Source organism: Barbus barbus, assembly GCF_936440315.1.
Source record: "Barbus barbus genome assembly, chromosome: 48".
Lineage (NCBI taxonomy): Eukaryota > Metazoa > Chordata > Actinopteri > Cypriniformes > Cyprinidae > Barbus > Barbus barbus.
In genome coordinates this window covers 19,050,117-19,067,385 of record NC_136726.1, presented here as the reverse complement: position 1 = coordinate 19,067,385, position 17,269 = coordinate 19,050,117, and the positions used below count along the sequence as shown (strand labels likewise).

Below are 17,269 nucleotides of genomic sequence, written 5' to 3'. Positions count from 1 at the left end.
AATCCTTAAAGTTATTTGTCTGTTCAAATTAACAGTAATAGTAATGCTTTAGCAAACACTCAACATTCCTCACAGCCTCGTTTTCATTCACGTCAAATTAAATATGGCGTCTACCCCTACTAAGCGTCATTGAATCTCTCTGACAGAATCTTTCACTCATATGTATCCCACTAAATTAACCTGCTGCACATTTCTCATGATTCCTTCAAGATGTTGTGGAGTGAGAACTGCAAAGCTCTTAACTGCCTCATAAGTCTAATTTCATAGTGTAAGTTTGATTGATGACTTTTTATATTCTCAAATGTTTCATGACTGTAAACAATTTCATATTACTATGCTTTTTATGCACTGATTCAAACCTTGTGCTTGAGTGAGTCATGTGGTGGGATCACAAAAGGCACTAATGAAGAAAATCAGACTTGATTAAATAAAAAAACTATTTTTATATAAATTTCACAATTTTTTCTCTCAAATCCCTTTTAATGCTAGTCAAGGAGTCTTGCACCCCAAACAAGTCATAATTTAGTTTTTATCCCCCCACTCTCTCCGTGATATTAATAAGACTCCTAAATAGGCTGTTTTTGCTAGTGTACCATTCTGTCACAAATCCGGTTCATGGTCTTCCGTCCAACTGCCACAATAGGTCGCCTCTCCATCATATTAACTCTCACACCACACATCACACTGGACTGCATTTCCCATCATCCATTGCACTGATGACACACACACACAGCTGATTGCACTGATTGCACAGACACAGCTGAATGCATTGATCACACAGCCATTTCACAATCACATGCTCACACCTGAGAATTATCACACACAATCACACACCCTACTTAAACCATGGACTTCCTTTCACAGATCGCCAAGTATTGTCTAGCGTTTAGCACTCTCCTAGTGTTAGCTACGTACCAAGCCTTTCCGTGTTTGTTTTGTGTTCAGTCTCCTGTATTGTTCTGCGTTTATCACTCTCCGAGTGTTAGCTGCTTTACTGAGCCATTCCTAGTTTCCGTTACTTATTTTAGTTTAATCTTTTCGTGTTGCCTTGTTGTCTGGTTCCTGATCTTCTGCCTTGTATCTTGGATTAACCCTTTGCCTTCTATTTGGACTCTGTTTGCCCCTGCCTGTACCATTGCTCGTGAACCTGGATTACCTCTCTTGTCAAGCCCTCTGGATATTGTTCGCCGATCGAAGACTACGCCCGTTTACTTGAGTACTCATCTGTCTTGCCCTCAATATACCTGTTTGCCATTTGTTCGACCCTGCCTGTGTTTTTGACCATGTCTATTAATAAAAGCTTGCACATGGATCCGCATGCCTCACGTCTCATTCGCCATGTTACACATTGTGCTATATGTAAATTACTCTGGTTATGATTGGTTAACCTTGGCATATGGGCGTAGTTCATTCATTAGAGCTGGTAAGGGTAAGAGTTAAACAAAAATTATTAATTTTTTTGATTGAAATAAAATGGTAATTAAATTAAATAGAATTAAACAAAATATTAGATGAAGGACAAATCAAAAGAATATTAGCCTCATGTTGCCTTGCAACTAATGGAAATAAGCACTAAAATTATAAACCGGAAATAAATTGAAACAAGTTAGACCTAAAAAGTTAGTAGTTATGCATAAAAGAAATATGATATATTGACTTGATTGAGTTTAAATGACATGATTATAAGAGAAGGTAAAGAATGTGTGATATTTCTCTTATAAAAGACATAAAGCGAACACTGCTACAGGAAATTGTTTGCCTGAGACAAAGTTAGACAGTCTAGCATCATTATGTAAAAATATTTGACCATAGAATGCTGTGATTGACCAATCAGAATCTGTTACATTATTAAGCCGTAAACTGTATCAAGTTCCACTTAGTTTGGATTAGACAAAACCTTCCTAAGCTCTGCAACGAATCGCTGTTCGTGTGGCCGACGCTTCCTGCTACCATTCTAGAGCCATCAATCAATAACCAGAGCGCTCATCCATGCTAAACACTAAAAGTGTTTGGATGTGAAGTGTATGTTTATGTACTGTAGGGTTCAGTAGGTCCACAGAATTGGACAAAAACTCCCTTTGAGAACGTACTCATTGGGAAAACGATTCATAAACTAAATTAAGTCAATTAATTATAAATAAAAATAACAAGATTAAAAATGTAAAATACAAGTAAACCAAAATTTTAATATTGTATTTAATTACTATTAATCAATAGTAATAGTAACAACAACAACAACAATTATAATTTTTATTGATAAAATTAACATTTGTCTTTATTAATTGAATTTACAAGTATAATTTTAATAAGCAACAAGAAGTCTAAGGTAATATTTAAAATAAGGTTTAATATTTAAAAAAATAATACCGAATAAATAATTATAAACAAACGTAATGATTTTAACATTATAAATAATATTTAATTATTTAACGTTATTAACTATTCTAAATATAATTAAGGTCTCACTTCATAATAATAATAATGATAATATTTTATTAAGAATTATTAACTTAATTTTGAAAAAAATATTACATTTTAATATTAATAATATTTATTTAACATTTATTTAATATGATGAACTATTCTAAATATAGGTATCACCTCATAATAGTAGTAATAATAATAATTGTAATCATACTATTTCTTTGAATAAGAATTAGTATGATGTTTCATAATATTAAATTATAAAATATTATTAATAATATGAACTATTAGTTTAGTAATTTAGTAAATATATTGGTGTGTGTGTAAATCTTCGTTTTACCCCTTTTGCGCCTGAAAAGCTCGACGTTTATAGAGTGCTAACACAAGGCTTGTAATCTCACACAAACATGCTCTTTCAAAGAAGTAATTACTCAGAGCTCCCTCACCTAGTTGCACGTGTGCTGTATGTGTGTCTATGAATCACAGCGGGTCCGTAACACCTTGTCAACGTTGCTCATTCCTGCTGATTAACTCAACTGAGTCATTATGGTTTTGCTGGCGGAGAGGTAGACAGGAAAGGATAGGTTTTCTCCCTGCCGCCACACAGACATGATCACCACTGCCTTGAGTGCTATGGCAGTCCTTGAAGTGGTTTTGTGCTCATGAGAGGGAGAGTTGCTTTTTTTAACGTCTATGAGGCACCCGACGAATCCAACTCAGACAGTAGGGGCCAACGGGAGGGGAGAGGGCGGATGGGGGTCCGGGTGGAAAAGGAAAACTGAGCAAATAAAGTAAATAGTCTTAATAAAAGTCATTTTTCTGTTGTAAGAAAGGGTCTTTGTGCTGAAACCCCACCGCATCATGGAAAACTAAGGGGGGAATCAAAAACTACCAAAAAAGGAGACGAGTTCACAAGCTGGTTGAATAACGGCTTCTTCCAGAAGCTTCCTAAACTTGGTGCCAAATGGTTTGGCTGTTGGTCGAGGGCGTTGTCCGTCTTACCTCGCTCTGCCAATGACAACAGAACAGCTCTACACAACCCTTCACAAGGCCTTCAGTTAGAAAAAAACACTTCCTTTCCCTCCAGACTGACGCATCAGGCCCATCCATCACTCTTCAATACATCTAATAAAATACGTTTTGAGAACAAATTGTCCACTGGACAACATGACATTTGCAGCTCAATGTACACTGAAAATCATGTCAAAGTAGTATGTCATGTCTTCTGAACTTTCTAATGAAATATGACCAGGGAATCTACATGCCGAACTGCCAGGAACTGAAAAAGTACAGATTTCCATCAATAAAAATAATTACAGTTTAACATGAAACAGCATTCACAAACAATTTTACTTTCCCAGTGTGACATATTTATGATTAAAAAGGGGTATTCTATGAAATTCTATGTTTTTATTAATCAGGAGCTGATTGGATTTTGAAAAGCGTTCTAGATATGACTGCTAAAATTAAGATAACAGAGCGTGAAGGCATATAATGTGCAATAAATCATTCACAATAAGCCCGGACACATGTATAAAGAAAGTAAATAGGGTCAGTTTTGATTTCATGTTAACTTTAAAGAATAACAGATATCAAACTCTATGAAAATCAACTTAAATATTCTAATAAATGGACATTATGTTGATGTAACTGTAAGGTTAAATGTTTTGGTGGAGTAAAAAGCCAACTAGAAGTTCAAAGCAGAAGTGCATACACCGTCTTCAAGCATATATAATAATTTTCCACCACACTTCTGTGAAAGGTTTTAAAATATTTCCTTTGTATTTTATAGTCTAGAACTACAGTCACTGAATAGACTGTAAAATCCAAATAACATCAGGAATTCTGAGCCATTTACTTGTTCCAGCATCGCTCAATTTCACATCCGTTAAACGGAGTAAAGTTCAGCTTTGTCCTTGACTTTTCATAATAGGATTCATGCAGTTGTGTTCATCCATCATTTTCACATTTTCCACGACTTTTGAAAGCATTTCATTGCCAGACAGACTGCCAAGTTGAACTGGCGCTGTTTGGAAACCTCTGTTTGTTCTGTGCAATGTCCTGAAGTTGCATTCCTCCGACGTTACTTGTTCTACTGAGACAACACATGGAAAACTATTTACGATATTCGCACTTTCGTACCAAAGTGGCTTACAAGAGAGTGAGCATTGTGTTAGCGGCAAGTAGAGAAGAACAGAAGTCAAATTCATGGTTTTCCAGCATTCCTACAATAGCAGCTGTTCACGCATTCATCAGCTTCAGGCCCTGCTTATTGGCGTGTATGCGGGCTGGAAATATGGAATGATAATTAGATCTTTTCATTGTTTTTGAAGAATGCAGCTTGGCTCTTTCGATTGCAGATGAAGTGTTTTGAAGGAGCTGCTTGGAATTCTCCCAGCAGATTCGCCCTTCGATTCCCTGACCTTCCCCAGAAGCTTCCAGACCTGACCAACATTCAGAGCTCTTCTGACTTCATTACGAGAGTTTATCGATTTAAACTCATGGCTGTTTACTGTCTGTTATGCAAACGGACTGTAGAGTATCTGTTTGATTCCTCTCTGCGGTCTGTCTCACTTTGGGAGACCTTTGACTGGACTTTAACGTGGCCGGGTGGATTCTAATTGAGAACAGGTCAAACATTTACTTTAAATTCAGCTCTGAGGATCCTATTTTAATGAGTAATGACAGATAACATTCTGCTATTTATAATTGCTCAGAAGAACCTCATATATAATAGATAACATGCCCTGTGGGGAATCGTTGAGATTCCAAGACATTCCAGTGTTTATGTCGAGGACGGGGTCAAAATTCTGTGGAATTCAGAGACCAAACATGCAGCTTTAATGGCCTGTATTTAATTTACCATTAACAGCAATTAAAATGATCCATATGGATTCTTAATATGCAAACACCCCGAAAACACCCAGTTTGTTTCTGTGAGAGGACTTGAGCATTTGGTTAATAAATTCACATCGTTAGAGACCCCCAAACAGGAGGTTCATTTACGTCCACAGGGTTGCTAATGGCTAATTGCTCTGCTAATGTTTCCCCAAGAGGCTGGTGAAGTATTAGAAAACTTATTACCCCCCCCACCTATACACGATTCAAACAATACACAGTCCACAAACCGTTCACAGACTCTACACATTCACAGTAGCAGCAGTAGCTGTTTTTCCAAGAGTCAGTGTCGAGTTGCGTTATCAACTGTGTTGCATAAAATAGAGTTGTGTTATATACCATGTTGCACTATAGAATTGCATTATAGAGCATGTTGCGAAAAAGAGTTGCTCTATAGACCCTGTTGTTCTGTAGAGTTGTGCTATAGAGTGTCATGGTGTACAGTTGCTCTATAGAGCATGTTGAGGTATGGAGCTGCATTATAGAGCGCACTGTTTTATGGAGTTTATACACCCTGGTTTACCATACAGTTGTGTTATAGACCATGCTGCTATATATAGTTAAATTATAAAGCATTGCAGTATAGAGTCAGGTTATAGATTATGCTGTTGTAAATAAATAATTATAGAGCACCATAGTATTGAGTTAGCGGTCCTCAAATCTTTCCCTGGAGGGCCAATCTGCTGCAGAGTTTAGCTCCAACCCTGATCAATCTCACCTATACCTGTGATTTTCTAATGATCTTGAAGACTCTGATTAGCATGCTCAGGTGTGTTTGATTAAGGTTAGAGCTAAACTCTGCAGGAGTGGGCCAGATTTTAGGATCCCTGTTATAGAGTGTTGCGTTGTGGTATAGAGTTGCTGTATAGAACATGCTGCTGTATAGAGTTACGCTATAGAGTGCCACAGTAGAGCATCTTAAGAGATTGTTGTGGTATAGAGTTGCATTACTTAAGTACTTTTTGTATAATTTTTTTGTTAAATTATGTGAAAATCCTTAAAACAAAATAAATTTACTTGAGATGCAACACTGCATAAGATATTAAGCATTGTTTTCACTCATATTAAAGTGCATTCTCTGAAACAAATCTTAATATCTTAAGCAGTGTTGCATCTGAAGTAAATGTATCTTTTTTTTTTTAAAGAAAGTTTAGATATTTAACTGGAAAGCAAGTCAAGAAGACTAGTTAAAAAGTCATTAAGAAGTGCATAGACTGTGTTGCCATGTTAAAGATGAAGTTGTGGCCTAGAGGTCTATGACTGACATCTTTCACCCTTCCCGACACTCTGCTCATACAATTCCTTTCCTCCAACTTATTGTAAGTTCACAGAATCCTGCGATGACGGAATAACTGTGTCCCTGTGACTCACAGTAACGACCTGTTACCCCACCCAGTCTGCTAACAGCAGCCTCTAAGGCAGCACATGCCCCGTTTGAGAGTGGGTTATATTTATCCCCTCCGCTGCAGAAAGGCCCATCCCAGCGCTCCGCTCTGTCTCCAGAGAGGGCCTTACTAAAGAGACGTTTGCAAATTACCCAGAACGCCTCTGGCTGGATGGAGGTTTAATGCAGGACAGAAGTCAGAGCTGACACGCAGGCATACTAACGGCTACGTGAGGATCTCAGTGGAAAGTTCTAGCATTAGTTCTATTGCCTCTTCATTCACAAACACTAGCCAAACCAGAGCACGCCGTACCCATGGAAGACTGGAAGATCACTCGCAGTTGAGACCGTTTACAAACGACAAAGTTCACAAATGAAATTCTGTTCCCAAAGATACTAGTTTTCAGGAATTATTTTAACGATATAGCTTTCTTGAGTTGGCTAAATGATTATTTGAAAAAGGTTACTAAAAAGGTTCTTGTGTTGTTATACTCTAATAAAATGTACTGTAATGGTATTATGGTACAGTACTTTGATATATACCATGGCACTGAATGATTAGAATGTTAATTTACCATACTCTTTTCATTTTACTCCAGTGTACTTCAAAGACTATGGTAAAGAAACCGAGAGTAATACTATACTACTTCAATATATATGGTAGTACTGACTATTTACCATGCTATTTCCATTTCACTAGTACTGAAATATACAATGCTATTGGATTTACTATGGTATCTTATTCAAAAACAGCGGTCATATTTGCTGCTTTTATAAACATTCAGCATACATCAAAGAACACAATATTTTTGAATGGTTTTCTTCAAAGTACCTTGGAGTAAAATGTAAATAGCATGGTAAACATTCAGTACTACAGTATACATCATGGTATAACTAAAGAAGTACAGTTCTCCTGTTGCATCAGACTGCAAAACCCTTTTTATAACCTTTATTTTTAGTGCCATCATGGGATTTCTCCGATTGAGAAAGAGGAATTTATTTATATCTTACACCATATGCCATAAATGCTGTCTTGTGTAGATCACCACTGTAAAATACTTTTTATTTCATGAGTTTTGTGAAGTACAGATGTCTTTTCATCCATCTGTTCTTGAATGGACCCATCCCAGCGGTTGGACAGTTGTGCCCCTCTCTAGTGCGAGCGATACTGCACTGTAAATGATCTTGACAAGCCATATAGTGGCTGCTGGCCTAATTTCCTGATCAGCAGACTGGAAAGGTTTGTCTCTGAGGAAACTGTGTGATGTTGTGATGTTCCTTGTGCTGTCTCATGAAGATGACTCATGCAAAACATCCCCTCAGGGACTCCACCAGGCCAACTCGATCTAATCACTAAGTATTCACTCAACACGGTTTAAACTTTCACTATTAACCCATGAAACTCTCATTTGTTAGTGCACTGCGAAACATTCCAGATGTTCTTTCATAAGCAGCTCAATTAGAACAGAATATAATCATTTTCTTATTGTTTCGAACAGCTGTGAAGTTGGAGAAAAACGGACAAACACATCAAGATAGAAAACATCACAAAGAATATTTCTAGAATATTCAGTTCAGATCTCCTAGACATTAATGAGAACATTTGCTGAAGTCTCCACATTAACACAGAGAGGGTTCCTTTCATATGCAACCAAAATGAACAGTATAACAAGTAAACACAGCTGGACATCTAATCAACTTGTCGAGATTGGAACTGAATTAGGAAATTCAATTGTGTACGATTTTGAGAATGTTTCTAAGCTAAACTAAATGAAAATAAAAATATGAATAACGAAATGTATAAATTAACTGTAAAATAATTGGCAAAAACACTCAACACTGTGTCCTAACCAGATGCAACGCGACAAGAAATTTGGCTGTCCATACCAGACGTGATGCGGCAGAAACTTTTAAATATCACAGCCATCCACGTTTATAGTCTAATTAATAAATATTAAACATTTTTAACATTATTAAAAGTACATACTTAGTAACTTGATACCATCTTTGTTATGGAAACCACTTGTTGGTTCGCACTGAGTTGTAACGTACATTTGCTTTAATTTATTTTCAATATCTGAGGTCAACGATCTATTGTTACTTTCAGTATGGCTTTAAATGTCACGCAACATGTTATTCAAATTCACATTAGACAAGTTTAACATTGAATAAAGCACATAATCATTACCTGAAATTATCACTGTCATAGATTGTATGCTGTTGCTCCAGAGATGACGTTGCAGAAATAGAAACCGTATAAAATAGAAATTTTGCGTATCGCTGTCATGGCTAGTTAGGACAAAAACTCTGATTAACACGGAAAAGATAGCTTTTATTGCATGTTGCAGCGTTGCATCGCGTAGTTATGACATGATGTGATACTGTTTTTAAATGCTACTTGTAATCGCATTAACTTTGGCAGCCCTAAAATACTCAAATTAAAATGAAAACAAACGAAAACTAGAAATCTCAGAAAAAAAAACAACTAATATTAACAACGATACAGTAAAAACGAAAAACTTGAAAACAAAATATAAACAAAATTAAAAACTATAATATTGAATAAATTAAAGTGTGCAATCAAACGCCGGAGATCTCATCAAACTCTTTGATGATCAAACTATCTACATCTACATTTGTTTTACTTCTCTGTACTCTTGCTATGTTAACTATTGTTTCATTTGTGTCTCCTAAATCATTTTAGAAGAAAAATCTAAATCACACACCAAAGTTTAATATTTAGGGATATTGATTTGTTCAAATCCCTAAACGCAGCACAACCAATTATTCAGGGTTAATTCTCAATTTCTCATAAGAGGATAAAACCTTCACATACCACACTGTGGTATACCGCTAGGGTGAAGGTATGTTTAGGTCTGTTTATGAAGCAGTAGCCGAGTGATGATCTCGAAGATAAATTTAACCTGATCTATTGTGACAGTGATTTGGCCAAGAGTCACTGCGGGGACAACTGCCCAGACTACGGTGTATATAAACCCACAAACCTTTTCAAAGTGTTTCCGTAGTGCCACATGAGATTCCAGTGGATGAATATGAAATGACAGGAAAATGGAGTATGGAGTTTATCTCTTCCCTATGGTCTGGTATTGTCGGGGTTGGGTGTGTGTGTGTGTGTACGGTGTTTCATACTGACAGATCATTTATTGAGGAGGACAGTGAGGAGGGAAAGTCTCAAGCATCAGGGTTTCAAAACTTTCTGCATTGATTCCTGTGTGGGCGGCAGGTTTCCATGGGGACTGCAGGTGGGAACGATGTAGACCCTACCTCAACTACTGGAGTAGAGTTAGACTCGCATAGCTAGATGTTTGACTATCAGCATAAAGTCTAGCTGAATTGCAGTTAATGATTCTTAGTAACTGGCTCATTTTGGTGAATCAAGTACATGCTGCATGACCAATGTAGTCCAATTTATGAACAAATGACTCTTATGAACTGGTTCTATTTAATGAATCAACCATTGTAGTGCAGTTTGTGAACAAATGATTCTTATGAACTGGTTCATTTAGTGAATCAAAAACATACTGCATGACCAGTGTAGTCCAATTTCTGAACACATGACTCTTATGAAACAGTTCTTTTTAGTGACTCAAACACATAACTTGCAACCAGTTAAACTCAAACTAATGTGAGAGGGTTCTTTGAATGAATAGTTAGTTTAATAAAAGTTACTAGTTTGAATCAGTCTGAAACACCATCCTACATATCTTACAGTATTAACGCAGAGAAAACAATATAAAACTTTAGAACGGAAATAAACGCAAATGAATCAGAATCGAATGAAATCAAAACTGGGCTAAAATCAGGAAATCTGTTCGATTTTTAGAACAGGTCTTTGTCATTCAAGGTCCACATAAAATCTTGAAACATTCGTCCCATTATCCGATCACAAACAGCAGACCGGTGAGAGATCAGCAAAGATAAATGTTTCCCTTCTGTTTCTGAGACGCCCCTTGTAGCGTTGGAAACTGCGGCTCTCTCTGAGACCGGCGAACTAATGTCATCAATTTACAAATGCAAATATTACGTTTATTAATCTAATGTGCAGAGCTGTACAAACATTTATTACCCTGCCAACTACCCGGACTCAAACATATGCACTGCTGTAAACACAACACGTATACACACACACACACTCCTTGTATAGCCTAAAATGCTTACCATCACACAGGCCTGTTTATGTAGCATGTTGCCGTGGTGGCAGACATCAGCTTGGAGGTTTCATAGTCCACCGATGTTACTTGTACATTTCTTACTGAGTCAATAATATCTGATTCACCATGATTCAGTCTCCCATGCCTTATGATTCATATTAAAGTGTCCATGAAATAAAATTTTCTAAATGCAATCTATTGATCTTACTATGAATGATTCATTCATGCCTATATTTCATTTTGTAGCATTTGCATCAACCTTGCCATTTTTAAGCAAACTGGATTTTATGATAAAACAACAGACTTCTCTCTGGTAATGTATGCCAGACTTCTCCAATCAGTTTAGTTCACTTAAACTCACATTCAAAGCTGCCTCCATCCAATCAACAATTAATGGATAGAACCCCACCCTACATATTTTTCTTCTTCTTTCATAATCGATTTTACTTGGATGTCACAATACAGAAGAAAAGATTTGTTGCTTTGCTGTAAAAATAATAGTTGTTTCGAAGTAGGTTTCCCTAACACTCCTGCAATCTACCAATCAAACAGGAAGTCCCACCCCAAACTCATGCGATTAGTCAAGCAATAAGTTGTCGGATGTCAGATCGCTGAAACAAACAACGCTGAAAGTGCGCCAAACTATAGACTGACTCTTTGCAAACCTATGAAATGGTGACCCTTTGCTAAGCCCTGCCCTAAAAACTACTTGGTTTGCTTGATTATCAGTACATAATTTATAAGAAAATCATGTTAAAATGTATCAAATATGATACATTAGGCTTTTGAGGAATGTGCACCAAATTGCAAATTTTTGCTCTGTTTGGCCTCTGAATAATGTATTCTCAGAATATTATTCTATGAGGCAAAAAAGCCCGATGCATCAAATATGACACTCAATAAAAACACATATGAAAAATGTTTTATGTATTTTGTCATATATAAGGTTCAAGGTTCAAAAGTTCAATTTCCAAAAATTATTTTTTGACCTATTTTTCATAGGTCAGGTTTTACAGGGGAAAAATGACCAAATCTATTCCAGACTCAGTTTGACAGTTACACAACTTTACTCTGAACATCTGCTTGTGCCACGCCCAGTCACGCCATGCCACGCCCACCTTGCCCCGCCCTGCCACGCCTGAGCCTGTCTCACAGCAGTAAAGCATTGATTTTTACTATTTTCCAATTACTCTTACTCATGTTTCCACACATGGTCCTCATGTGGTGTTTAACAAAACAGGACACAGATGCCAAAACATTCTTGCTAGTCTACCAACTCAAACGCACATTGTAGATTGGTTGCCGGTGTTACTCTTCTGTCATGTGACTTTGTGGCAGCTGGTGATGGAGAAACGCTTTGATCCGAAGCTGAACAACGGTCACTTCAGTGCAACTTTAACTCGCACGCTAATTAGACTGCAGGTCTCACAGGCGCTGCTAAAGATCTTGGAGCGGAAAAGCAGGAACATCTGTGCGTAGGGCAGCTGATCCACACCTCTGAAAGTGACTCTTTATTTTAGGACCTCTGATCTGCGCGAGCCGCTGCCAGACTGCCCCATGCACGCAAAGAACCCTCAACGGAAGCACGAGAAGGAGGGGTCGCCAAACTGTGGGTTTATTGTATACACAGGCAGAACAGACTTGAGCCTCACAAGTATGAATGAGTTTTTCTGTGAGGGAACCTTTGCTTCAATACACACTTTGAGGTGTTTGAAGCTTCTCCACTGAGCTCCATATTCTTGCAGAATACAAAATAATGCAACTTTTAAAAACTTTTGCACTGCTTTCAAATATTCAAACACATGTAATATTATGCTACATTGGCTTATTAATCTTAATGCACTGAGATTGAGTGGTCTTACCTCCGTTGGCAGTCTGGAGCAGGTATAGCAGTGCCAGAAAGAGGGCAGACAGGAGCGGACACAGGGCGCTCATCTTGCCACTTTAGTCCGAGTCTCAGAGTCTCTGTGGCCACTTTGGGACCTGGAGCGTGTGCCGGGTGTACTCATGGAGGGGGCGGGACAGACACGGATGAAAATGATACCCTGAACCCCCCCAAATGGAAAGAAAAAAACAGCCTCTTACGCACAAACACACACCCCTGCCCAGCCCTGCAACACCCCTCTAGAAAAACTACACCTCTTTTTCTGCTTTCCTACACTTCTCCACCCCCAATTTCCATCCTCTGTGCTCTGTAAAATGATTCAGCTTTCATTCAAAAAGCAGACGGACCTCAGCGTTTCTGTAAACCTTTGAAGATCTGAAGATTGGATGAAAAATGTGTGAAATAATCACCTAGATGTCGTTTTAGGAACCGAAATAGCAAACATTCTCTTAGCATCTGTGATTCCATGAAGATCCTTTAATATCCTTGGAACCTTCTATTCCTTACACAAAAGGTTCTTTATAGTGGAAAAAAGAATCTTAAATTGTTCTTTACACTAAGAAAAATGGTTATTTTATGATCTTTTTGTTTCTTCTATGGCAACACTGCGAAAACCCCATTTTGGAAACTTTATTAAGAGTGCAGAAATTGTTTTTTTTTTTTTTTTTTTTTAGAGTTGGACTGAGGAACCAACAAAAACACCCTGGTAACCGGCATAGTAACATGCTACAAACAGCCACAACATCTGGGCATCATGATAGCAACTTCTCTTTGTAGCAACTTTTTTTTTTTAAAGATCACAGAAACCAATATGCTGGACTGAAGGACCTGAAGCGTGACAAAAATAACTTTTGAAATCTCAAAAGAACCTTACAGCCAATTCAAGAACTCTACACTGAAAATTTGGGGTTAAATTTAGAAGCAAGTGACATATAATTCAATGTGAAATTTTGAAGTAGAAATTCAGTAATCTTTGTTTTATTTAGAACTTAAATAAATCTTGTTTTACATTGCATACGTTGATGAAAAGTTTCTTAACAATATATAAAAAGAACTAGATTCTTATTAAAACTGTGTTGAATGAGTTTATAGAATTTTCCCATGTGTGTCAAGATATTTTTTTGCAGTTATTAGTATGAACAATAATTAGGTAACAATTGTAACTTCTATTGAAAACAAGCAGATTTGTATATTTTCTGAAGAAAATGTGATTGCTGTTGTGTTGAGTAGTTTCTAAATAGGACTTTGAAAGGTGGTTTCTAGGGTGTTCTCAGTATAGTTGCTATGGCATTTCAAGGTGGTTGCTAGGGTATTCTGGGTGATTGCAAGGATGTTTATTACAATGTCAGTTTATGGGTTTTTCTGCCTGTTTAATCATCCGCCAGGTGAAAATCAATTGTTTATAGACGAAATAGGCCAATTTAGCAAACACCACTAATTATTATACAATGTTTAATGCTTAACAGCTGTGCAGTTTGAAGTATTTAGTCTTATTTCGGACTTGAGCTAAAAATGAACTCTCACGCACACACATAACCTCTAATAAACACAAACCATTTGAGAATCCCCCTCTCTCTCGTCACATCTGCTGGCATGCATCTCTGATTACACAAAACATCCATGTGTGTGTGGCTGTAATTCTTCAACATCACCCCAAAAAAAGAGTTTCCAGACTTTCACAAAGACTTTAAAAGGCTAAAAATAAACTATGGTTGTTCAGTGTGTGTGTGTGTGGTCGTGCTGCAGCAGTGTTAGATTGTTTAGTCATGACATCATCTGGAATCCCACACACTCATGTTTATATTAGTCAGCTCAGGAGCGCCATATCGCTGCTCTGCACCACGTTTAGTTTCTGTCGTATTCACGGGAGCTGCTGGTATCAAATTACTGGAGAGCTTAAAGCTCCTGTAAGCAATTTTTTAATCCCACACATAAAATATCCCTACTACCTGATGCTTAAGACGTATTTAAAATGACTGAATGTCACTGCATTAGATAAATTATCAAACCTGGTGGCATTTATTTGAAAGATATAGCATACATTTTTAAGCTTAGCATTTAACAAAATTAAATTGAAGTTTAATTTTAAGTTTAATTAATATAAATTTATAGCAAGGAGATGTTTGAAACCATAACCTACTGGTCAAAATAACAAAAAAGAAAAACAAAACAAAAATAAATAAATAAACAAAGTGGAAGTTAGTAACATCACTTACAGTACAGCATCTTAAAAAAGCCATTAAATTGGAGTGTTTTTGTCTCAGTAGACAAACAATAGTGCTCATAAATTTTTATAAGCATTAGCCTCTAAAATATAAGCCAGAGAGCCCTTACTAGAAATTATGCTGAACCAAAATACCCCCTCTTTCCTTTTCAGTCCACAAAACACATTGTTATGTGGTAAATTTGCAACTACATGTTGGGTAAATCTCTCATTAGAGTATTAGTAGACTGTTATGTTATGGTTAGTAGAATAAGTTATTGTTTGTTTGTATGTTTTTATTGCCATTTCCATGCATGGCAAGATCAATGTATGTTAAAAGAAACGTATCATGTATCATGTCATGTCTGCGTGAAAAGGGTTTGTGGAGATATGCAAATACATACGTTGACAGGTAGGTAGGACAGCCTATCATAGCCCTCGGACCAAGGGATATGATTTGATGAACATTTTATGGTCCTGCGCCTTCCACAGACGATACATATAAATACATTTAGACCACTTAAAGGGATAGTTCATCCAAAAATGAAATTTACTCAAGCCATCCTAGGTGTATATGATGTTATTCTTTCAGATGAATACAATTGGAGTTATATTAAAAAATGTCCTGGCTCTTCCAAGCTTTATAATGGCAGTGGATGGGGGAGATTTTGAAGCCCAAAAAAGCACATCCATCCATCATAAAAAGTGCTCCACATGGCTTCGAGTTTTAATGAAAGCCTCCTGAAGTGAATCGATGCGTTTGTGTAAGAAAAATATCCTTATTTAAAACTTTATAAACCGTAACATCTAGCTTCTGCTAACTGTTGTACGCACATTCTGCCGTTCCAACAGATAACGTAGGATGTAGGTGTGGCGTAAGCTCCTGTGAGAAGTAACGAACGCAGAAGTGCAGAGGAGAGAGCAAAACAAAACACCAGTCATGAATAAGTAGTACAAAACGAGGATTTGTAAGAAAAATACATAAGGATTTCGATATAAGCCAAGAGGAGACTGGTTTTCCTTTGCTGTAGGGCTGGGCGATATGGCCAAACATTTATCACGAAAAATTTTTTCATATCGATAATTATCACGATAAATGTCAAATCTTTATTTCTTTCAAGTTTAAAGCAAGATTTTTGCTCCAAAGTGAAAGTTGTAGAAACCAGACCATTAATTTTCCTTAACAAAATAAATATCTAAATAGAAAAATTCATTTCTTAGTTTCTGCATGTTCTAATGAGTGATATTGTTTCAAATCAAGAAACAGGTTAGGGTTGCCTGATAATAATAATATCACTTTTTTTTGTCTCTTAGAAATGCACATTTGATAGTAGTTTGAGTTGGGATGCAGAGGTAAATTTTTGTTCATTATAAAAATCAGTGACATCTGTAAAAATTGTAGCAAGCTCAGTTTTATATGGTTAAATTTATTCTGACCCAGTTTTTTTATTTTTTTTATTAAGCATTGGTCTTCCATAGTAGCATACACTTAAATCATGATAAACACAGATAAAACCACACATAGCACCTCAATACCATGGTAAAAATATAACTATATGGTTTTTAGGTAGCCTATTGTTATTCAGTACAATGTACACATGCTATAGCTTAATCAATACATACTATAATTATATACCATTACTCCTGTAATACAATTAATTGTGAATATCCCACATTTCTGCCACAATACCATGGTGCAGAGAGTGTTACTACAGTAAATCCATGGTAAATGATGGCGATGTGTAGATTTAAAAGCCTTCTGACTGTCTCGTTGCACACAGTGTTTCTCCCGTTTGGCTTTAAACTAGTTTAGATCACATAGTCATTTGTGTTATAAATACAATCACTTCACATTGAATCTCACAGCGCTGTTTAATGCAGTGACCGAGTAAACGCATCGTGAGCTTTCGCCACACGGTAGTTTGACCTTTTATCAGAGCGGATAAACGGTCCGTCTGGCGCGCTTCAAATGAGTCGCGCTGTTTCGTTGCGCTTTTGGCACATAAACATTATATCGAACATTTATCAAACTCTTCATATCGTTTTATCGAGGAAAATTATATTGCAATAATTAACGTTATCGAATTATTGCCAAGCCCTACTTTGCTGTAAACAAAACTTGGTTCTCGCGAGACTAAAATATTATCATTGGAGTTTATGCTATGTCTGCATGCATACGATAGTTAATAGAGCTACAGGTAACGGTTTATAAAGTTTTGAATAAGGATATTTTTACATAAATGCATCGATTCACTTCAGAAGGCCTTCATTAACCTCTCGGAGCCATGTGGAGCACTTTTTAT

General features: G+C 36.8%; 1 protein-coding gene across 1 annotated transcript in view; it reads right to left on the bottom strand.

The window, feature by feature from the left end:
* cspg4 (chondroitin sulfate proteoglycan 4) overlaps window positions 1-12,813 on the bottom strand; it is a gene marked incomplete at its 5' end in the record, with an annotated part of 52,789 nt that extends 39,976 nt beyond the window's left edge. The window contains one exon of the mRNA XM_079411726.1: window positions 12,741-12,813. Within this exon, the coding sequence (XP_079267852.1) occupies window positions 12,741-12,813 (73 nt within the window). The remainder of the gene's footprint in view (window positions 1-12,740) is intronic.
* Between the last annotated feature and the right edge of the window lie 4,456 nt (window positions 12,814-17,269).